Source organism: Calonectris borealis, unplaced genomic scaffold, assembly GCF_964195595.1.
Source record: "Calonectris borealis unplaced genomic scaffold, bCalBor7.hap1.2 HAP1_SCAFFOLD_123, whole genome shotgun sequence".
Lineage (NCBI taxonomy): Eukaryota > Metazoa > Chordata > Aves > Procellariiformes > Procellariidae > Calonectris > Calonectris borealis.
Window position 1 is genome coordinate 1550 of NW_027441511.1, and position 23537 is coordinate 25086.

The following is a 23537-nucleotide window of genomic DNA, read 5'->3' on the forward strand; positions in this document are numbered from 1 at the left end:
AGAAATCAAAGAACAGAGGGAGGCAACTCTGAAATTTAAGCGTAAGAGCAGCCAACAAAGCTACCACCAGTACCTCTGGTTTAGCTGTTTCATAGAGACTACTTTTCCACCCATCATCATTTAGCTAAAACACATCTCCATTTGTTACTGCAAAAACTTAAGTTGTTTTCCTCATTATGCAACTACATTACAATTAAATCAATAATGGAAAGAAATTTCAATACAAGTTTATTTACCAATATACAATGCAAAAACCTAGTAAAATGCTGAGTGTGCACAACATCAGTTAGGTTTTACATGATTTCAGCACAGGCATTTGTGTGTCTGGCACAGCTACACCAGTACACTATTCAAATGAGTGCAACATTCCCTTTAAGGAAGAAGCTGATGAGCTGAACATGCTCACCAGGTATCTTCCTTCACAGTATTTAATGTGTCATCACTTAAGAGCAACTGGGGCACATGCAAAAACATTTTGCAGGAAGAGATAGTAAACTGAAAGGCTAATGAAGTCTGTTACAGTTGCAAAGAAATTTGATTCAGCCGCCGCACAAGAGAATAATCACAGAGTGCTTAGTTTGTGTGATTTACAAGGCAGTTTAAGGTCAAAGACTCGTGCAAACCTACTAATGCTGTTCTTAATGCTTGCTGGGACTGCAACAGAACGTAGGGCAGGAGGGTCTGTATCCAGAATACTCTGTAACAAGCCCTTCTGCACTGGGTAGTACACGCAGAATGGAGATTAATGCTCCCTTGTTACCTAGTGAGCAAATGTTACTGTAAAACATCACTGGGACTGGACTGATTGAAGTAAACATACAGCATTAAAACAGACTTATTGCTGCCTCTATCAGTAGCAGAAGATCAGTATTTTGAACAGCTTATGGAGTATCACTTTTTCATAGGCTTACATCAATGCTGCTAGGACAGATACTATCATTAGTAATGTCTTTAATTAGAAAATTCAAAAGCATTAAGCATATAAAACACCTTTTCATTAGCAACATGAAGGCTAGGTTATTTGTACAGTACAGGAAGCACTTCCAGATCAACACAAGATACAAGTTGAAGAGCTCTCTGCCGTGTTTTCTCAGGCCCTTCACCACAGAAGAGAAGCAGCGTAGCTCTAGTAAGTTGCTGGATTAACATAACTGCATCTCAACTTAAAAACAAACAAACAAAAAAACAGCAGCTTATAACAAAGGAATGCTTAGACTAAATCAGTTCCATGTGAAAATATGGAACAGCAGCATCCTCTAGTGCAAGTCACCTTTAAAATTAAAAGCATAGCTGACAATGAGACATTGCTTCTAGGGAAGCCCTTTCCAAGGGACTAGGATTTGCTAAAGCAAACATTTACCACCTTGAATTTGCTTGCAAGTATAAAATAAATATTGATATCCATATTTCATACATTAAAAATACTTTATTTTACATTCATTTTGATGTTCAATAAGTTACGTCTAGCACCAAAGAAACTTTTTGGAGGGGCTGAGGAATTAAGAAACTACAAACTGTAAATGCAGAATTCACTTCAACATTTAAATGACTCAGTGGTGCCTAGATATTTTTTTTTTAAGTTATTGTTCAGATGGGCTTTAGACTATTGCTTCAGTTAGACTTAGATGTGCCAAAACAGTGTAGAAATATAAAAATCACAGATTTGAGAAAAAAAAAACAACCAACCAATTCTTTTAAACTCCCAGCTACATGCAGAGTTGAGGCTCCAGAACACTATCATCAGTAATGGTATGTTATGGCAGTTAGGTAACAAGTTACAGGAAGAACCAAATTGCATAACTAGAACACTAGAAAGAAAGGCTGAGCTTCCTTTCCACAGGAGTAGGGCAGAGAAAATAACCAAGGGTTTATACCTTATGAACTTGTGCGCTGTCTCTACATGCATATAGGGTGGAAGTGGTTCTTAAAGCTTCTCAGCACATTGCAGTTAGTTCCACTGCTGCCAAGGAGAGACAGTTTTGTCTCGAGTATTCCACAACAAGCCACTTACAGGTAAGCCAAACAAAGTATGACATCCGAGAGGACATAGCCCTTACCTTTTTTGAAGGGACATACATAACATCACAAGCTCAAAAGAAAAAGGCACTAGAGTTTTGGTTTTTTCTTCCTTAGAAATGCTGGCTTTGTCATTATACCCCTTTTATTCTAAACTCACTGGTAACACTATTTTGGTAATGCTGGATATATTAACTAAAACCCAGTTCTGATCAGTATACCTCTGCCAAGTTGCAGAATTAATACTGTTTTAAGATTTTGTGGTATCCTCACCAACTACAGCCCAAAGCATCAAACCAAGATGACATTTCCAGTGCTTGCACTTGTTCTGAAGGCAGTCCAGTTCCATGTTTTGGCACACCTGCACTCCAGAAGACCTGCCCAACTGGCCTCCGGTCACAGCTTCCTGCTCCGGACATGACCAGTAGGGAGGCTCAGGCACAAGTAACACTGTGCCATCTTCCATGTCGCAACCACCACCTTTTATTCATGTGGTTAAATACCAGCACGGGAATTTAAGGATGAAATGAGCATAAAAACTAGTCCTCCTTCAACACGTTTTCCCTTAATCGGTAGATCTTACTAAAACAGTACTGTGGATCTGGCATTTCTGTTGCATGCTGTGTTACATCGCCAGCTGCTGCCTGTCGCAAGCACCCAGTTCAGACCGTAGTCGTTAGAGTTGTGATGAGTTACTTCTCAAGGTGCACTGTTCTCCCTGCAGTGGGCTGCATTCACAGTTCTCCTACCATGTCAGTAATTTCAACTTCAACGTGCTTAGTCCAGTACGTTTCAAGGTATGTGCAGTTAGAACCCTGTAATGGCTTGATTTACAACTCCATACGTTAGGAGCACATTAGCTGTGCATTTTGACCTAATCTGTATGACTTCTCATTTTTGTTTCTAAAAACCAATCTCAGTGATCACTCTCCGTCTGAGAATCTCACTCCCTTTCCCTGTCCCTCCCAATCAAATTCAGGAGGAGACAGCTACACCTCCTCAGCCCATACAAGCTCAGAAGTTAGAGATACCAAAGAAGGAGGAGTAGGCTCCCCCAACAAGAAAAGACGGTGATTTTGCTGCCTGAGGCTGCAAGACAACTCACTGCTTATTTTCCCAAACACCGTTTCTGGCCCAAATCAGCCACTTCACAGTAGTGCTGACCCCTCCTCCAGAACAGAGCACCACAACTGCCATGTAGTCCTGCAACTTTGCTACTAATTAGTTAACATCAGAGCCTCAGTGGGATCTGTTTCAGCAAAAACTCAAGTCAAAGCCATGTCTGGATCAGCTGGGTGTGAAGGCAGCTCTTCAAGAACCCTTTCCACAGCACAAGAACCTGCAGGCATCTCACCTACCACATTTCTTTCCTTCCACTCCCTGCCACGGCTCAGCCCTGCTGTATTCTGACAGAAACTCTCACCTTGCTGTCCTAGCACCTTGGCTGTAGTTACTAAGGAGAATGTTCTGAAAGCTTAGCCATGGTCACAAAAATCCCCGCTCACCGTGCTCCAGAGCTCAGGACTTTTGTAAGCTTCGCTTTGCTGCCAGCATTACGCCAAAAAACAAAAAGGGAGAAGAAAGTTTCCAGCAAATGAAACCATCTCCCACCTTCAAAGAAAAGCAAGGATTACACTGATACTCATTTGTCCAATAGTAAGAGTAAAGTAACTACTCTGGGACTACTGGACTTGAGTAAGTTCACGTGAAAGAAATCTGTTCTAATAATGTACCAAAAGCAGTGAAATCCAATTTAGAAGTTTCACAATTAAGTACTTTCCATGATCCAAAGCAAAAGTCTATTTGAACCATGGATCATGAATACTGTGGGGGTTTATGTATTTGCTTTTTTTTTTTGTTTTTAAGTGACAGAATTTCTGTATCTTTGGGGAGGGAAGGAAAAAATTACAGAGTCCTTGAGGCTATAATAGGCCTCTGCTTTTCAGATCAGCTGAATTTCATGAAGCATCCCTGGATATCCAACCACTTTCTGTTAGAAAGTTTAAAATCCTTTTCTTCAGTACCTTATCTAAGTAACTGGGAAGGCGACTCTTTGAAGGAATTCCTTGTCTTTTTTGGAGATGGTCTTTAATGATTATAGTTTTTACAGTCACATAACGTGCAGGACTCAAATTTAGAGAGCTGCAGAGCACTTTTTCCCTGTCCGATAAGAGTTCAAAGCCAGGCAGGTTTTCAATGGCAGCAAATTCACCTTCTTTACCATCTTCCTTCCCTCTCTTGGAACTAGCTATGTTTTTGTTCTCCTTCCTCTTTTCCCGTTTATGCCTGGCTGCCTCATATTCTGCTGACTCTTCCATTTTGGTGATTCCATTTCGACGATACCGCTGCAGCTCCCGAATCTTTGCTCGAAGTATCCTCTCCTTGTGCATGTTCTCAAAGAAGTCTTCAAACTCCTTACAAGACATGAACTGGTACAGAGGCCTCAGTTTCAGCCTCAACTCCTTCTCTTCTTTTGTGATCTTTCGTTTGGGAGCTTTCTCCTTGTCCTTTTTATCCTTCCCCAGAAAGGCCGGTACCAAGTTATAGTCTCGTGCAATGTTTTTCCGCCGTTGCCGCTCCTTGAGTTTCCTTACGTACATGTCTACGTGAGCTCTTTTTAACTCTATTTCCACATCATCATCGTCATAGTTCACAGAAAGGCCACTGATCAGAGTCTCCGCGTCTTGATCATATTCGATCTCGTAGTCATCCCGAAGCGGCATGTATCCCAACTGCTGCTGCTCAGCCACCGATATATCCAACGGTGGGAGCGGCGTGGTCAAGCTAGGAGAAAGCGGGCCACCGCTGGGACACGTGTGATCCGTTACTCTGTTCGGAATAGTGTCGGGGATGCAGGCTTTTCCCAGGTTGCCGTGGATATACATGCTCACATAGTGTTCCATCACCTCCTGAGGCGTTCGGGATGCTCCCACGTGAGCAGCCATGTCCTCCTAAACAGAAAATAAGGAGGAGTGATAAAATTATTCCTATTACATCTCCAGCATAATGTGCACTCAGGTAAGAGCATGACCACTTCTTCCCTGCTCCTCAAAAGCCAACTCACAATACCTAAACTTTTCTAGCAATGCTGAAATTGGCCATGTCCCCATCAGATCTGCATTTTTAGGTCCAGCTAAGGATTTACAAGTGCACAGGGGCACGTAAGCCATGAAAACAGCACCAGAAACACCACTAAGGCAAGCTGCGTCAGATCCCCTACGTACAGGAACACCATCGAGACACTGGAGCCACATGGTGCTTCCTGAGCATCCGTCGCTCTCTCAAGAAGTCAGCTTACTGCCACCAGGAAGCTTTCTAAGTCCCAAGCCAGCACTGAGATCACTACGTCGTTTGGATTTTGCTCATTGATACTGCATTGCTGAAGTACTTTTAGAGCAATATAGAAATAAAGACAGATAGTACTTACAGTAAGAAAGATAGTATCTGCTCTTTTCCAGTTATTTAAGAACTAAAACAAGCTACGATGATCATAAAGATTTTGAAAAAGGCTTTATGTTTAATGAAGCAAAACATAATCAAGTAACAATGAATCAAATGATGATGCTTTTTACTGCTGTTTTTTAAAAACAAGCCTGACGATCCTGAGACAGAAGGCGAGCAGCAAGTTTACAGCTGTTACATACAAAGAAGAAGAGGGTGCAAGATCTGCAGCACAGGCAGGCTGGGGGGAAGGCACATGCTGGAACTGAAGGTACCGGCCGGTCCGAGAAGCCCGAAGTGCTCCTTTGACCAGCGGTCCTCCCACAGGCAGCCCGCCTAAGGCCGAGAGGCCGCCGTCCCGGCACGGAGCCGCCCGCACCCGCCAGCCAGCGAGGCTGCTGCCTCCCCAGCGCTGGAGGGGCTGCAGAGCGGGACGGGGCACCCGGGCCTCCTGCCAGCACCGCGCACGGCCCCCGCTGCTGCCAGGCCTGCGGGCTCCCCGCAGCCCCGGCCGGGGGCTTCCCTCAGGCCGGTCAGCGGCGGCCCGTTGCCCCGCGCACCCGTGGTCGCCACCCCGAGCGGGGACGGCCTGCCCTCGGCGCGAGGGAGCGCCCGCCGCAGGAGGGCAGGCCCGCCCGCGGCCTGAGGGGCGGCGCTGCCCCGCTGGGGGCTGCCCCGCGCCGCCAGGCGGGACGCGGACGCCGCCGCCGGCAGCCCGCCCCGCGGCCCGCGGCCCTTACCCAGTTGCCGAAGCCGAACTGCTCGATGGCGTCCAGCAGCAGCTGCTCCTCCCGGCTGCTCCAGCCGCCCTCGGCCTCGGCGCCCCAGAGTGTGAAGCGGCCGCCGTCGACGAGCTGGTAGCCGTGCCATCGGCGGTGCGGGCCGATCTCGGCGCCCGCCGAGAAGCAGTCGGGGCAGAGCTCGATGTCGGCGCACTCGGTGCAGCGGAAGCGCAGGGAGCTCACCTCGGCCAGGCAGTACACGCAGTACTTCTTCCCCAGTTCCGCCATCTTACCCCGCCCGCCGACAAGCCGCGCGCACGCGCCGACACGCCCCCGCACCGGCATCGCCAATGGCGGCGAGCCCGACGGGCGGAGCCCCGCGACGGACGGCCAATGGGCGCAGAGGGCTTGGCCCTCCTCTCCGACCCCCGGCCAATGGGGCCAATGCGCCTGGGCGCGGGGGCTACTAAAAGGAATGAACCACTAGGATTGGCCGACCGGGATCCGTCGTCCTTTGCCGCGACCAATCGGAGATGCGACTCCGAGCGACCCCGTCGCTGAGTGGTAGTCCGAGGCGAGGGGCGCGGCCGAGCCGGCGCCACGAGCAGGGGGCGGGGCGGGGCGGGGCGGGGCCGCCCGCCGGCGGGCGGGGCCGAGTCCCGTTGCCCGGGCAACGGGGGAAGCGGGGAGCGGCCCGGCCATGGAGGCGGCGGCGGGAGGGCCGGAGATGGAGCGCCCCGAGGGGCCGGCGGGGCGCGGGGAGCTGAGCCCGGGGGCCCCAGGGGAGTCGCCGGGGCCCGAGGTGCTGGACGGGCCCGGGGAGCCCGCGGAACCGAGGCCGGAGGTCGCGGGGCCGAGGCCTGAGGAGCCGCCGGGGCCGGGGGAGCCGGAGCCCTGCGAGCCAGAGAAACTGGGGCTGGAGGAGGTGGAGCCGCCGGCGCCCGAGGAGCCGTCAGAGCCAGAGGTCGCGGCGGGACCGCCAGGGCCCTCGGACCCGTCGGACCCGGGTGCCGGAGAGGAGGCGGCGAGCCGCAGGGACGGCGCCGCGGGCGAGACGCCCCCCGCCGCGCGGGCTGAAGAGGCCCCGGGCCCCCCGGCGCCGGCCGCCCCCGGCGGAGCCGAGCGGAGGAGCGGCGAGGCGGCGGGCGAGGCGCCCGAGGAGCGGGACGCCGCGGAGGAGGGCGAGGAGGAGCGGCAGGAGCGGGCGGCGCTGCTGGAGCAGCACCGCGGGCTGGCGGGCGAGCGGGAGCGGCTGCGGCAGGCCAGCGCCCGCCTGCAGCTGCGGCTGGGCGAGCTGCTGCGGCTGCGGCAGGGCCAGGGGCGGCCGCGGGCGGAGCTGGGCGCGGGCGGGCCGCAGTTGTACGCCCAGCACCTCCTGCGGCTGCGGGAGCTGCGGGAGGAGCGGGAGCGGACGGCCGCTGCCTGCCGGGAGCGGGAGGCGGCCCAGCGGCGGGGCGGCGAAGAGCGGCAGGCCCGGGCCCAGGCCGAGTGGGCCGCCTTCCAGGCCCGCAAGAAGGCGGTGGCCGTTTTCAGCCTGGGCCGGCGGCCGGGCGGCAGGGAGGCGGCGGCGGCGGTGGACCGCATCCAGGCCAGGGAACGGGACAAGGAACAACAGGTGCGCGAGGTGAGGGTCAGGCCCTGGTCGAGCTACGGCTGCGGTCTCGTCTGTCTCTCTCCTCTCTTGCCAAAAAGGTTTCTGAGAAGGCCAGCGTTTTCCTCTTCCTACAGATACGGTTCGTTCTTCCCCCAACATCTACCGCTCGGTATTCAACAACATAAGATGTACGATGCTTTTCTCCCCTTGAAGCTTTATTATTGTCATAATTTAAACGGAAGCACTTCTTCCTTGGCAAGGCAAGATTAAAGAAATAGAGTAATTCTAATTTTATTTCTACTCCTCTAGGCCCGCGTGGAAAACATCAAGCTGAAGCATGAAATCCAAAACCTTGAAACCATCTTGAAAGCTCAGGGAGAACTGGTAGAGGGTCAACGTTTGACGGACTTTGAGCACCTGAAGAAAGAGAATCGGAAACACAGCAAAAAGATTGACGACCTCAGCGACGAAATCCTGAACCTCAAAAAGAAGGTATCGAACGCAGTACATATTCTCAGCCAGTTCAGGGAAAAACTACAGTTTGTGGAAGCTGAAAATCGAGGCCGAAAGGCTGAACTGATGGACATTGAGACCGTCTTGTCACAGAAGAGAGACATTCTGACCAAAACCAAACAGGCCAGAGACAGACTGCGGAGAAACAATTTGAAATTGCAGCAGAAACGTGGGTTGCTTGGAAATGCGATACTGCTTCGGGACTTTGAGGAAAAGGTGGACACTGCAGAGCTGCTAAGTCAGCGCCTGGAAACACTGAAAAGTCGCCATGCTGGTCTCATCCTTACTTGTAGGGGAATTCAGAAGAAAATCAAGGAAGCCAATGCCTCTTTCCTTGCTGAGGATAACTAAAGAAAAGAAGGCATGGAAAAGAAATAAACAAAGGAGTATTCCGTAATTCTAATTTTTAACATGCCTTTTTTTTTTTTTTGTAAGTCCTGGGGAATACATTACACACATACTCCTGAAAAAGCCTTTTCTAAGTAACATGTCAGTATTATGCATTCAATGAAGAGGTTACGGTAGTTACTCACTTTGAATGAAACCATATCCGTGCGCCTGTCTTAAGCAAACAAAAACCACCACAGTCAAAAGCTACACTTCCCGAAAACCATCTTAGCATTCAGTCCTTAAAGGCCATGGCAACACTGTTTAAGCAGAGCACTCACCGTACGCCAACCCAAATCCTGATCCTGCCACCCTCTGTGTGGATTTTGTAATTCAGTATCGGCTTCATCTGTACAATAAATGTTCCTGCCTTCTGGGCACACCGTAAGGGGCAGTTTTCATAGATGTGGCCGAGAACTGGAGAGAAGCTTATTGTCAACACCTGGCGTGACTTGCACACAGCCAATATACTACAGAAGCACTAAATCACTCGCCCATTCTGTAAATATATTTGGCTGCCAAGTTTGCCTTGGTGGTGCACAAGAAGAAAGGTTTATTACTTGAGGAACTGTTTTCATAGTATAAATATATACCTAAATCTTATCACTCAAAACTAGAGTTTTACTAGATTTTTTTGGTCTTTCAGCTTTTACAGTTTTAGGGCATCCTCAGCCTTGTCCTTATTCATGGTGTGTGAAGAGGTGGAGAGTAGTGTAAGCCCATCACCGTGTCAGCCCCCTCTGCACCGCTCAACTACAGTGCATCAGAATTCCAGAAAAAAAAAGACCGAAGAAAAGAGGGGAGGGACCGACAAACATTTACACATTTATGACTGTACAGCTCACAGAGCTTCACTTACAGGAAGCAGCTTCCCCTTTCAAAACAGTATGTTCTTTAAACTCCAATTCCCCCACGGCAAACAGCGGCTGTGAGACTGATCTATATCCCGCAGCTTTTGCTGCTGCTATTGTAGCATTATTTTTTATTTAAGGCATGGGTTGGATGTCAAGAATATAGAAACATCTAAAATGTAAAATGTTGACGCTCTGACATACTATGTTCTCATAACTGAAGCAGTTGCAACTTACACTGACAATAGGTGCTTAAGATAACTTTACATGACTTTATTTAACAAAACCATGTATTTACAGTTGAAAAAAGTTCCAGTTTGATACACGTATCTAAACAAAACAAACTTGGTAACTACATAAAACCAATTTAAACATGATGTACAGGGGATGTTCTCTATACGTCATCCTATTTTTCAAAACATTCAAAAATAAGCTGTTACAAGGTACCTTTTTTCCAAATTAAATTCTTTACTAAATGAAATAACGTTAATGATTGATTGCTGATTGAAGTTGCAAAACGGCTTCATTATAAAGTGCAGGTCGTACAGAATTCCAAACCTGGTTGAAGTTTTCTAGTTTCTCTAATCTGCTGCATGTACAGTGGTAGTTGCAGACTTCTGATACATTGCAGCATTTTTATTTCTCCTTAAACCCATGAAGAAAAGAAAGTTTGCTTGATAGGGACACTTGCTCAATGAAAGATAATCTCATGCATCTTGTTACAGATACTCTCAAGCACCTGAACAATAAAATTGTCAAAATTTTTTATGCAATCCCTGAATTTATTACAGAAATCTTCCTTAATAGCTAATTAAGAGATTTGGTACGCTGCAAGAAACTGAAGAAGCTCAGTGGCAAGTAGTTCTATGCCCTTACTACTCATCTCTGTTTTTATCAAAATTCAAGCGTTACCTTCAAATCAAGTTACTGAGAAGTTGAAACAACTGCATCTTTAGGCAGGTGATTTTTTTTAAAATGTATTTTGTTTGAAAACAAACTGTGCAAAGCTCCTTATTGCATTGCTTTTCTTCATTAACGAACATACCTTATATACACGAAGAAATCATTTAGAAAATATATACATCTTCTAAGAACAGAAAGATCAAATCACAGAACAAAATAATTACATTTGCAAGTAACAAACAGTGCACATGTGTTGCAGCAGGCCTTCTTCCCACAACTATGACCATTTTCACTGTTACATTCAACATCTTATTAAGAAGAGAAAAAGGAGAACAGGCTGCCGATGGCTGCAAAGATACCTAGTGGCTGAAGAATGCATTTTAACCAGACAAATGAGCCACACTTCTAGACTTGGCTTAAAAGGAAATACAAATCTAGTTGCAATGAAGGCTTAAATCACAAAGCCAGTTACAGTACCACCCAAAAATGTATACTGAGGAAAAAGTTGTCTCTGTTTAATACACCGTTTAAAGGCATAGTGCAAATGTTTCAGATGGTAGGCCTCTCATATCCTTCATGGAAAGGCATAGTTGTTGTAGTAACAGAAAAAATAATATTAAAAAACACTTACTGACCTTCCAGCTTTCTATTGCACTTCAAAGCAACGTAGCATACAAGTACCGGTCACTGGAGGACCAAAGCTATACAAATCCTGGGAGAATTAACACGTGTTTCATATCAACATCTTGATGTCTATTTTCAGTAAGTGATGACCTAGAAGAAGTCTTATGGAGGAATTAAGATGGCCAACAAAAAACCACATCCATTATGCCAGGTACACAAAGTGGACAGGAAAAGAGGCCAATGAGGTATCAGACTTGCAAGCTGCATTTGCATTACACATCTTCCGAAGTGATTGAGAGTCCTCACTTACCAGGGAATCTTGCCCTCATTCTTTTTAATACTACAATCAAACTATTCCTCACAGAAACAATGTTTGTACTAAAGGACCATATTTTGATTATGTCCCACAGTCCTTTACATTATATGTTGAGTTGAGCAGTGTGCAACTATTATTCTTATTTTTTTATTCAGACAATGCCAAAATAATCAGCATAAAACAGACTGAAGAGCACTGGGAAACCGCTGACCATATAGCTAGAGGATTTAGAAACGCCTGTTTACAGCTAACAAATATTGCTTCCGTTAGTTTCCCTTTTCAATGATGGTCATTATTTATAAAATAGATTTTACACTATACACTATGCAATAAACATTCTTGTAAATCAGAGGCACTCATGATTTACAGTTCAACATTCATCTGAATGCAGAGGGGATCTAAGCTGTATAACAGAATTATGCAACCACAGTTTGCCGTCTCTGTAACTTGCTCCCATGTATGAGAGGCTGGATAAGACGCTGGCAAATGACAGCTTGTACTTACCCTGATAATATTTGTCTGGCACATTCCCCAACTTCTTTCACTTGTCACTACATACAGATCAGCTCCACATAACGCTTTCCCACTGTGGCAGCAGCAGCTTCAGGAGATCCCACAGAACCTTTTCTTTTCGGCAGCAACGTTGGCTTGCGTAACTTCTCCCCTACACCCTTCCTCCTCAGTTTTGCCAGTGAGCAGAGCTGGGTTCAAAGTAACTATAAAATTGCTTTTCACCATTTTGTAATTTATCTGCTCAGCCCACAGTTTTATCAGCACGACTGGAGAAGCGGCACAGGAATAAGTAGCTGGTAGGCAAGAACAACCCGGAACAGCATTGCCCCAGAGAGGGAGACATGGAAACATACATTTTGTAGTGTGTGACCCTGTGTTTACACAGAGGAAAGAGAGTACAGTTGGGAAATGTGCCAGCTTAATATCAGAAACCCCCAATGAGTTTGGAATCTCCTCTGATTAATGGAACTTCTTCCATATGCATCCAGATTGGAAACACAGATTTCCAAGGCATCTTCAAGAATAATTGGTTTTGCACTGCTAGCGTGACTTCTCTTCCAATTTTACTTTCTACTTAACTTTTTCTTATTAAAGAATGGAATGTAGTTCTATGTCTACATGAGTTCTTTGGTAAATGGGACCCACAGCCTATAAAACAAGAAGCATTTCTAAAGAAATGGTCCTTACATCATTTAACTATAAATTCCAGCACCAGTTATTTAAAATCCAGATCCAGCTGTTATGGAAAATATATTCTGCCTAAGAATGAAACTGGCGAATAGCTTTCAAAGCAACCGACATCACTGAGTGCGCAGTCTTTTTAAAAAATCAAAGAAAAAAAAAACTTAACAAACCCCTTAACATTGTTTAGTTTCACTGCCCTCATCAGAAGTACAGAATGTGTAACGCTGTCCATAGCAAGTGCTCATTCCACTAAAAGTTTAAGGCTAAGCCTAGGTTTCACTTACAACGGTTTTATCCCCCGATTTCCTTCCTTCCCTTCCCCCCCTTCTCTTTTTTTCCTCTCTCCTCTTTAAGGCTATCCTACTACTAAACAAAACTCTGAAATAACACTTTGATTTGCAGGCTCATACATGTCAAACAGTACTCAATACTTTTGCCACTTTAGCTCTTTTCCTGTGAGTCACTGGAGGCAATCATAGTTTTAACGTTTGAGTGAAGGACTTCCTTTTTCCATTTCCCGGTTATCTTTCTGAAGAGCAGCCAGTACCTAGATGTTTCAAGGAGTGAGAGAGAAAAAAGTATTAGATTTAGAAAGTGACTCAATATAAATCACTGTCTGAAGAGTTTCCAATTTAATTATCTCTGAGCAATACTATTTTAACTATTGAATGTAATCAAATTTAGAGAACCTCTCCACTGATGAAGACCTCTCCCGTAAGTTCTTGTGGCATGGTAGATACGAATGGATTTAACAAAGGTTTAAACTCAATCTCCCCCCAACACACACTTCTGAAGCTCGGAGATGAGACTCTTACCCAGATTACACAAGTCTAGCACTATTAAAGGACGCTGTCTGAGGGGAAGTTATAATTCTCAAGATAAATGGGCTGTCTGAAGACACAGCAAGTGAGCAGCCTGAGCAATACGGCATTATCTACGAGTTCAGGACAGAACTGCCATAGCGCTGGCTGGTGCTTGTCTAGAGCACGTCACTGCCTCCAGATCTGCTTACATTTTTTTCTGAAGCAGAAAGTCCGCATTTGCATCCATACTGAAAATTTGTATTTTCTATTATCCGATGCGCAATTTTGTGTTGTTAGCCCTAATGTAGAGGGCACAACGATAGCCAGTTTCTCATGCTGCGTAACACGCTCCCTGCTCTATAGTTAGTTTCTGCTGAAGAAGTCCAGCAGCATCCCCAAGAATCACCCTGGAATTGAATGTACTGAGAGACATTTCATCTCAAAGAATTGCAGTTATGAGTAAGCAGCCTTCTTTTCTCTCTCTGACCAACTTCAAAGAAACCTCTGCACCATCAGAATTAACAGGAGGTGGGTCTTAATCACTCACAGGGCAATCACACAACACTGCCTATGCTTCAATACAAAAGCACCCATAGCTGTCACAGTAAGAGAGTTCAACATGGGTCTGAACAGAGCCACGGCTGGCTGGCTGTTCAGCAATTTGTAGGATTGGAGAGAGATTTCACAGACATTCAGGGTAAATCAACAGCTCCTCAATCAAATGGCGTTATGAGAGTTTCAAGTGCCATAGTAAGAATGTTCTTGGTGGAAAAAAGTTAACCTTTTTAAGGAACCAGAGAATGACACCAAAATAATGATCCAGAAAAGCAGAAAAACATAGACATTAAGCCAACTAACAGAGCTCAGATTCTTTAGTTATTTCGAAAACTTTATGGAGCTAAGATTTGAAGCATAGAGATTACAGAAATGCTAACCCAACAATCTAGTGTGTTCTACCATCTCTATTTCTCTGTTGATGGCAAAGCGGTAGGTGTATCAACAGCCACTCACATTTCAGGCTAAGCTGTATTGACACAAGGCCCTGGAGTTGTTTGTAGGTAATTCCAGAAGAAAAACAGAGCTTGCAGGTTTCCTATTGATAACCAGAGTCCTTCTTATTAGAAGAGCCATGTCTGTGATTTACCAGGACTCCTTTCAGTCTTTAGTTTCCTGGTCACAGGTGACCAAAGGAAAATGGACTGAGACGGAAAACATAAACCAACTCGTCTGATGAGGGAACCAGGACTGTGAGATCCGGATTCATAAGCAGCCCATAACATTTTAGATGAGGTCCTACATATATCATCACACCAGAATGTGACCCACAGGATACCAGGACCATAATTACCATGGTACAGCAAGATGAAAGGTTCAGTAAGTGGGTGTTTTTCTGAGTGCCAAATACACCCACTGTTGAGATGTGTGGCTGAATTTGACCAAATATACTCCTACAAAGAAGTAGTAACTCAAGCTCTGCTGCTTTCTTATGCAGTACAGTCACTTTAACCAAATGAGATGATGCTAGAGAGAGGAACACAAAGCCCACTTTTCTAAGCTCAAGAGCACGCTGCATCCCCTGGGAACTAGCGCCCCTGGTCAGTCAGTCCACCTAGAGTTTATCTTAAAGGTAACGCATCCATCACAACGGACATTCATTTTGCTACTTTGAAAAGGTATTTCCCTAGAGAAAACACATGGATACTACAGCAAAGCATCTGACTCCTACAACAATAGTCAGAAATAATTATTCAGCTATGGAGCATCCCAACTGCAGCCAGACTTCTCAAGCATATTGTGTGGGTGCGTGCTGCCACAGCCCCAGCACTGCTCTGAGTCCAGCTGTAAAACCAAGTCACACACTCCAGAAGCCTGTCTGTCCTAGAACGGCAAAGTTCAGGTTTCTGAGTCCAGACTCATCCTGGTAAACTTTAAAAACCTGAAGAGAGGTAAGAGGTCATCACAGGTAGCATCTTAGCAGTAGAAAACATACTCCCATACTCTTCTCTTTGTCTAGGTTGGTTCCAACAACGGTACTTCAGCGACTGAAGAGTCCCAGTAAGTACATGATGTGAGCAAACTCACAGCCCCTGCCCACTTCTGGCCTGGAAAAGGATGGCAGGCTAAAGAGTGAAGAGGTTTTCCTGATAGAAACTTACTCAGCAATGGAACTACCTGGTGAAGAAAGCCAGTTGGTGCAGAAGTCAACATAGGTAAGAGGTCAGCCAATACCATCCTACAGCGTGCTAACTGTGTTTTGAGATCTATCTGCACCACAGTTCAGCAGCATTTTTTCTTCAGTTTGCCACAACAAGTGAAAACAATCGGAAATTCCAGCGCAGTCAGAATGAAGCTGACGAAGAGACTGAGGAAGACTGCTTGGGCTAGGTTACTTTGAAGTCCTCCTCCTCTTGTGATAATCACCACTAAACCTTCACAGGTGTCAAAGACTGAAAACCACTGGCTAAGCAAGCCTATTACTTGGGTTACTTGGCAGAATAGGACCACTATCTCCCCCTCTCTGCAAAGGAAGCGGCAGTACACTGAGAATTGATTTGGTATGTGATCCTCATCCACACAGGACATGTTCAAAGAAAGTGAACCATCTGAACAAGGAACAAGACTGGGAGGTTACTTGCAGAGACATTGCTGGCTGAAAAATGTTCTTAAGGATAGAAACAAAGCTGGATCTGTACTAGCAACTTATGACCAAGTCCAGAGGGTAAATGCAAAATAAGCTGTGAGGAAAGCCACGTCAGGGAGGAAATGCTGGCAGCGTGCTGCTCTTAGCTGGGCAGTGCAGGCTGTGCTCCCCCTTATACACAAGATAAGGCTCAGAAGGCTACAATCTAATCCCACTCTGAAGGTTGGAAATTCTCATCTCAAATAGCAAGCTGGCAGTGCCCCCATCTACAGGCAGACTATTACTCCAGGAAAGAACCATAAACTCCCATAACCACTACGTTTAAAAACACCTTTCAGTTTAACTGCAAAAAAGAATGGATAAACTGGGCAGAGCTCTATTACAGCATGTTTCATGAAGCAGGCTGCATCACCACTTTGAAGCAAAAAAAACGGAGTTTACACTCCAAATGCTATGGAGTACATTTGACCTAACTCTCCAGCATGATGGCTGTTACAGCCACTTAACAATTTCCACACTTCCATCTTTTTTCTTTAAGCTGGAATTTAGTTGGAATTACAGTGATGAGACTACAATTTTTGAAGTAAAGGCTTCAGTCCTAAATTCCAGTGAAGAAGTCAGAAATGTAGTCACTTCTTTACAGCCCAAGATTAGGCAAACTAGATCCTCAAGGATATTAAGATAACGACTGTATGATGATGTGTCCTGACAAACTGTCATCTTCTCCCAAAGAGTGAATTTCTGCTTTTAAATATCAAGTTGTAATGCTGCTAGCAGCCTTTGTAATTAGTAAGTTAAAAAAGTCGCACAATACTTTACTTCATCGACTTCACCCAACATTTCAATTTTGAATGTTGACAGAGCTCTCCCTTTCCAGAGGAGAAAAAACTCGGGGAATCCACTCACCTGAATGTATACTAAAAGCATGAAGTGAGCTACATAGTCCTACCTACCTGTAAAATCGAACACTAGCTCTGCTAAAACATTCTTCCAGATGCTGCCAAACCCCATTTTCATGACTACAGTACAATCATCTGTTATCAAAGATCAAGCAGCCTCTTTACCTGAGCCCACTTTTTGTTTCTACTTTGCATCTGAATGGCAGCAATAGATGTGAAGAATTCTTCTGAAGGCAAGTCCTCTGGTAGTTTTGTTAAAAATTGGGCTATATGAATGAAGTCCATTTTGGTCAAAATATCTTCAAAAAGTTTTAATATTCCCAGGGCTGTACGGAATAAGAACTCTTCTCCATCACGGCAGAACACATCCCAGACACGACATGCCAAGTCTAGTGGCAAAGATTTGCTGTACAATGTGAATATCCTGAAAAACAGATTAAAATTTTCAGAGTTACTGCACAAGAAAAACGTCTTGGAGACTCGCAGAAGTACACAGACTGATTATTAGTGAAGTTTGAGGCTTCTCAAATATTTGTATCTGAATGCTTTTTTGTTTCAAAAGCACTTCTATTAGTTGCTGCATAACAATACATGAAACAACATGAAATTGTACAACAGTTAAGGCATCTTGCTATCAATCTGGGCCTCCAAGTTCAATTTTCTTGGATCACACCAGAAGAAAGAATATACATGGTTTTATGATGGACATGCACTGGCCACAGGTATAATCAAAGGCATATTTAATCATCACTTCATAGTTGACGACTGATGCAGTTTTAGCTGTGAGAACACAAAAAGCTGAGTCTTAAGACATACTGCAAAGGGAATTTTGTGGATCAGATGAAGGAGATGTGTAAAATTAACCCTGCGTTCCAGGCCTGATGACTGGTAAAGTAACAATAGCACAAAGTTTTGGAGGAAAGATCAGTTTAAACTCTAGTGAGTTGAGAGAAACACGCAAGATGTCCAAAGAGATTGCATAGATAGCTGTGATAAGATGGTGGCTCAGCGTGCTTGAACGGATGTGATCCCCAAAGAGTAAGCAGAAGCAAGAACCTCCTCCCAGTTGCTAAAACTGCATTTTCATTAACTGCCAATACCACATTTCTTCCGTCATCAAAATGCTGACAGCCTTGCAGCCAGGAACGCTAAGATGCTCCCTACTCCCTCCTCTATCCAACACATCGCTACAAGGCAGAGCAGTTTTCATTGCCACTAACAACGTCATAATAGCAAGTGAAGAGAATTAAGTTTCCTGGAATCACGTTATAGCGTATAAGGAAAAGAGTTACAGTAATTTTTTTCCGTCAGAATTTAGAGAGAGAACATTTCTCCACAGATGCACTGCACAAAAGATCTCCGTAAAACTGCAAAAAATTCTTTCTCCAGCAGAGGTCAGCAAAGTCTCAAATTTAAATAAATCCTTTCCACATCTTTTAACACAGAATTTCTTTTAAAGTATGCTGAATTGAACAGTAGTTCTCTTGTGTTTAAGGCCCCTCCCATTCCCTCCAATTTTTTATTTAGGAAATCCAGGTTTACATTAAAAAAATACAATGGAACAAATACATACACACACACACACACACACACATATAGGTATAGAATATGAATGAATATATTTTCACAGCAAATTCTAATAATCAAAGGTTTTCTGCAGTATCTGCTGTTTAATATATAAGATTATTTGAATGATGTGTCATCAAGTATCCAGCTTCCCTGTGAATCAGTGCACTTTAGGAAAATGGGAAAATATATTCATTTTACAAGCAGCAAGATGAAACTAAACCATTTGCACAAATTCAAGTGACAAGTAAATTGCAGGTTTAGGATCCTCAGGATTTTACTTTTTTCTATTTTCACATCTCATTGCAATGTTTTTATAACAAGTGGAAATAATTTAAATTCTGTTCTCCAAAAAAGCTAAATTAGAAGTATAAAAATAAGCAAATAAAAGGTAGAGTCTGGAATGAAAAAACCCACTATTGTTCATATATGTATTTTACATACATACATGAATATATAAGAATAGCACGATACAAGCCCCTTCTTTGGGTTACTGGCTGATCATGCGTTGCAGACTTTGTACACTCTTTCAACATTTTTGTACAGTCACATGCCATATAAAAATGTCTTGCTACAGAATACTTACACAGCTGAATTAAGACTTTTTGTCTATACACACACACGCACAGGAAACAGCAACAGCTGTTCCATTTAAAAAGAACAGTGTAATAGGAAGCAATTCAACTGAGTCCTTTCCTGGTCACCAAGTAGCAGGCAAACACTCAGCCAGAAACTAGTCCTCGTTAAAGATAAGTAACAATGCCTATTTTTTTGATCTGCTTTTATTCACAAGACCTATTATTCTGTCATGATTCAGACCTTAACCTGAATAACCCATGTGTATTAAATCTGCATCTATCCAGAAAATTAACTGTCAGAAGAAACAGTCAGAACTATTTATTAGAACACTACTTTTTGTAGGAAAAGATTTACTCGCATCAAAAAAGCTGTCACATCAAATAAGGTATTTGACATTGATCTCTTCATAATTTGGAAGAAAGTGCAATTTGCAGGAAATTCGCAAGGCAATTAACTTTCATTAGTACTAGCATGGAATTAAATGCATCAAGCCCTAAGAATGGAGACTGGGCCCCCTAGAATAAGCAATGAAACAACAGTAGGAATCATTACTGCTAAGAATGGATACAGCATTTGCTCCCTTGAAACGTTTCCTACTGAAAGACATTTTTTATTAGACATCTGAGCTACTGGTCTGAAACCCAGCTGAAATTTATTACAGTAATAAAGCAGCTGCTAGACTAAAGCAGTTACAGCAGCGGCTCTCAGCAGCGCTAGCACACTACTTGCACATGATCTGCTCTCGCTGCACTGCAGGATGATTTTCTGTCTGCAGCTCTCTTCCAACTCACTAGAAGTCCCAGGTGCAGACAACACAGCTAACTAGCACAAAGATGTCCAGTATCAGAGTAACATAAATGCAGGCTACTGGCTGCTATCCGTTTGGAAGAGGGAAAAAAAAACCCGAAGTACCAGATGCTCCTGCTCCTCCCAGCCCTGCTTATGATGAAAGTGTACTTTGAGGTATATGCGTGAAATCCTAGCTGGTTTGCTACTCACAGGGAAAGCGTATGACCATAATGTTATCAAGAAAGCACTGTTACCGTAATAATCGTAGGCTCTGTATTTTCTTTCCTTTGTTCCTTCTCCCCCTGCCCCCCCCCTTTTTTTTTCCCCTTTTCTTTCTTTTTTAATTAAAAAGTATTCATAAGCTACCATTAGCAACAGCACTGAAGACAGGTATGCTGGATTTTGGATTGCAACTCATGCACAACAATGCTGATGCAAATCAGATCTTACATATTCTTGCACTACACATTCTCTTCCCATGCCTGTAACAGCACAAAAATATTTCTGCAACTTCTGATTTCAGCTGTGGAAACTGATGAACTAATTCACCTTTTAAACTTATTCTTGGATCCTCCCTCCTTCATCCTGGTACTAATTCTTAGTTGTTACATTTTGTATCTATTTCAACTACATCTGCTGTGAGACAAAGACTGTATCTTTCTAAGTGTTCATGCATTACTTTATTGTATAGTGGCATCTCTGTTCTCATTGGAGAATTCATTCACCTTTAGAGTTATTGCAATAAGCTTGCTGGTAACAGTTTATTTAGTACAATTTTTAAATCATTAGAGTTTTTAAAAAAAGTGGAAGCATTTACTTTGTTCTTTGTAAGGGAAAGAAAAAGTATTATGTATTATACAATACTGACTGCAACAGAGGAACTTCTCAGCACTCAGCAAATCTGATTGCATTCTAAAATGTATCAATAGAATACAAACACTGTGTCAGTTCCCGAGCAATTTCCAACCAGTCACCCAAAAAGCCCTGCTCTCTCATCTAGGAGTACAACAAGGCAACGCAGTATTTCACTTGATTCCACCCTAACCTGCAGTGACATAAGGATGAGCACACTGTAAATTGGGCTGAAGACCATGATCTTTTGGAGTCCAGTAACAACTCCAATTCAGAAAATCAGGATGTTACCAGAAACCTTTGGACAGAATTACAGTTCATTTTTTCCTTTGAAAAGGGGGCACGCATTTAAAGCATCAACTTGAGCTTCATTTTTGGGGGGTGGTGGAGAGTTACTGGCATGACATGGACTATGTTTTTCTTAATGTAACAGATAGCAAGCTTATAAATACTTCATTGGAAGTGCCCACTACAAGCATCCACACAAAGCGGCTTGGACCTTTATCATAACAAGCAAACGGCATCAATAGAAAGTTAGTGTTCACAGCGCACAATCACAGTCAATGCAATACTAAAGAACCATTTATCAATCCATCAGTACAAACAAAGCCCTTGGCTATAATTATTGCCAAAATCATTTTTCTGAGTGGGGATAAAGAGGTGTTTGTATAGCAGCAGCAGGCCACAAACAGACAGCATGTGTCCTTTGCAAATCCACATTCTGCTCTGCTCACAAGAGCCTGCAGTACATCAGCTGACAGAGACGAGAGGCCAAAACTGGGCTATTCAGACACACTATTTGCTCTCTATTCTCTGTGAACCTGAATGTACATTGCTCTTTACACCCCTCTCACACTTGATTCCCTGTATATTCTTCAAAAAAAGTAAAAACCTGTCTAGCTTTTGAATTCTTACCGTGAGATTTATCAGTTGGAGTTTGGGCTTGAAGCCCATGCGTCCTTTTCAAAAAGAGATGCCTTACTTTTGGCAGGTATCTGCTGATAATCACGCCACTGTACCTTTTAATTACATTCTTAAGTCCTGGCATTTTCCCATCACAGAAGGCAGTGGTGGAACTGAACAGGCAGGGGGCCTCCCCTCCCTAAATCCTCTACCAGCCCCAAGAAAACTCAAAGAAGCATTGCATCACCTGCATAGCTGGGTCCATCTATATGCACAGCGTTTTTTCTTGGAATGTATCCCTTCAACAAATGATTTAAGCATACCAATTTTACTGCCGTTCCCCGCGGCACTGGTTACAGGAAGCAGCATAAAGGAGACTAGTTGATTCCACTGTAATTGCGGCAGGAGCAGGAGGGTTTCCCGACAACTGTGCAGCACTGGCTACTGGAGCCCTCCCAGGGCTGGCACCAACTGAGATTTACTGCACACATGCCTGCACAGTAACCATGCCAGCCACCGGAATAGCAGGAGGCATCCCTTTGGAGCTCAGAACAAACACGCATTTAAATAAAAGTAATGTTGGTAGAGCAAGGCCGTTTCATAGATATTTTTACCTACAACCAAAATGTCTGTCTATTCAGAGCAACACTGTACCATATTCTTCCCTGACTTTAAACACACTGAAACCACATTCTTATCTTTCCAGAAACAGTTCTGTTTTTAATGGAGCGGTATCTGTACTACAGCAAATTCAGTGTCAGCCATGAGCCACAGGCAACCTTATAAACAACATTTTCCAAAGTCCTTAGCTTTAATATTACTCACTTGTGAGAACACAGACCCACTCGATTTTTCCTTGCATCTTTTCTATATTACTTCCTAGAACTAATGGAAGGACAGCACATATAAAGTCCAATTCACTAAGTTTCCACTGGCCATTTTTAAAAAAAAAAAAAAAATTTCTAAATCTGCTTACTATAGGATCAAAGTATTTTAACGTAGAAAATATATATGTATGCGCACACACATATGTATACATATACTTATATACACATGCACATACACACATACATATTTAAATATGTATATATTTAAATAACCTCTGGTTAACTGGGGAGGTCCCAGACGACTGGAGGCTTGCCAATGTGATGCCCATCTACAAGAAGGGCTGGAGGGAGGATCCGAGGAACTACAGCCAGTCAGCCTGACCTCGGTGCCGGGGAAGATCATGGAGCGGTTCGTTTTGAGGGCGCTCACGAGCCATGTCTGGGACAACCAGGGGATCAGGCCCAGCCAGCACAGGTTCATGAAAGGCAGGTCCTGCTTGACCAACCTGATCTCCTTCTATGACCAGGGGACCTGCCTGGTGGATGAGGGAAAGGCTGTGGATGTGGTCTGCCTGGACTTCAGTAAAGCCTTTGACACTGTCTCCCACAGCATTCTCCTAGAGAAGCTGGCGGCTCACGGCTTAGACAGGTGCACTCTTCGCTGGGTAAAAAACTGGCTGGACGGCCGAGCCCAGAGAGTTGTGGTCAACGGAGTTAAATCCAGTTGGCGGCCGGTCACGAGCGGTGTTCCCCAGGGCTCAGTACTGGGGCCGGTCCTGTTCAATATCTTTATCAATGATCTGGACGAGGGGATCGAGTGCTCCCTCAGTCAGTTTGCAGATGACACCAAGTTGGGCGGGAGTGTTGATCTGCTGGAGGGTAGGAAGGCTCTGCAGAGGGACCTGGACAGGCTGGATCGATGGGCCGAGGCCAACTGTATGAGGTTCAACAAGGCCAAGTGCTGGGTCCTGCACTTCGGCCACAACAACCCCAGGCAACGCTACAGGCTTGGGGAAGAGTGGCTGGAAAGCTGCTCAGAGGAAAAGGACCTGGGGGTGCTGGTTGACAGCCGGCTGAACATGAGCCGGCAGTGTGCCCAGGTGGCCAAGAAGGC

General features: G+C 44.5%; 3 protein-coding genes across 10 annotated transcripts in view; 1 reads left to right on the top strand and 2 right to left on the bottom strand.

The window, feature by feature from the left end:
- Positions 1-211: 211 nt before the first annotated feature.
- On the bottom strand, positions 212-6513 carry TADA2B (transcriptional adaptor 2B). 2 transcript variants are annotated; one of them, XM_075139159.1, is made up of 2 exons: positions 6198-6513; positions 212-4967 (listed from the first exon to the last, which is right to left on the bottom strand). In XM_075139159.1, the coding sequence occupies exons 1-2, from the start codon at positions 6465-6467 to the stop codon at positions 3975-3977; spliced, it is 1263 nt and encodes a 420-aa protein (XP_074995260.1). In that variant the 5' UTR covers positions 6468-6513; the 3' UTR covers positions 212-3974. The 2 variants fall into 2 exon arrangements, with proteins under 2 accessions (XP_074995260.1, XP_074995261.1); XM_075139160.1 differs by lacking the exon at positions 6198-6513 and adding an exon at positions 5241-5431.
- A 392-nt stretch (positions 6514-6905) lies between these two features.
- On the top strand, positions 6906-8681 carry CFAP184 (cilia and flagella associated protein 184). Its single transcript, XM_075139157.1, has 3 exons — positions 6906-7023; positions 7072-7803; positions 8083-8681. The coding sequence occupies exons 1-3, from the start codon at positions 6907-6909 to the stop codon at positions 8635-8637; spliced, it is 1404 nt and encodes a 467-aa protein (XP_074995258.1). The 5' UTR covers position 6906; the 3' UTR covers positions 8638-8681.
- A 1092-nt stretch (positions 8682-9773) lies between these two features.
- Positions 9774-23537, bottom strand: part of TBC1D14 (TBC1 domain family member 14) — an 86982-nt gene continuing 73218 nt past the window's right edge. For 6 of the 7 annotated variants that reach the window (XR_012671436.1, XM_075139154.1, XM_075139151.1 and 3 more), the window contains 2 exons: positions 17073-17331; positions 9774-13111 (listed from right to left, as the gene is read on the bottom strand). Coding sequence is in view for 6 of the 7 variants with exons in the window: in XM_075139154.1 (XP_074995255.1) it covers positions 13046-13111; positions 17073-17331 (325 nt within the window). In the remaining variant the exon portion in view is untranslated. The remainder of the gene's footprint in view (positions 13112-17072; positions 17332-23537) is intronic. The other variant, XM_075139153.1, reaches the window with a different exon arrangement.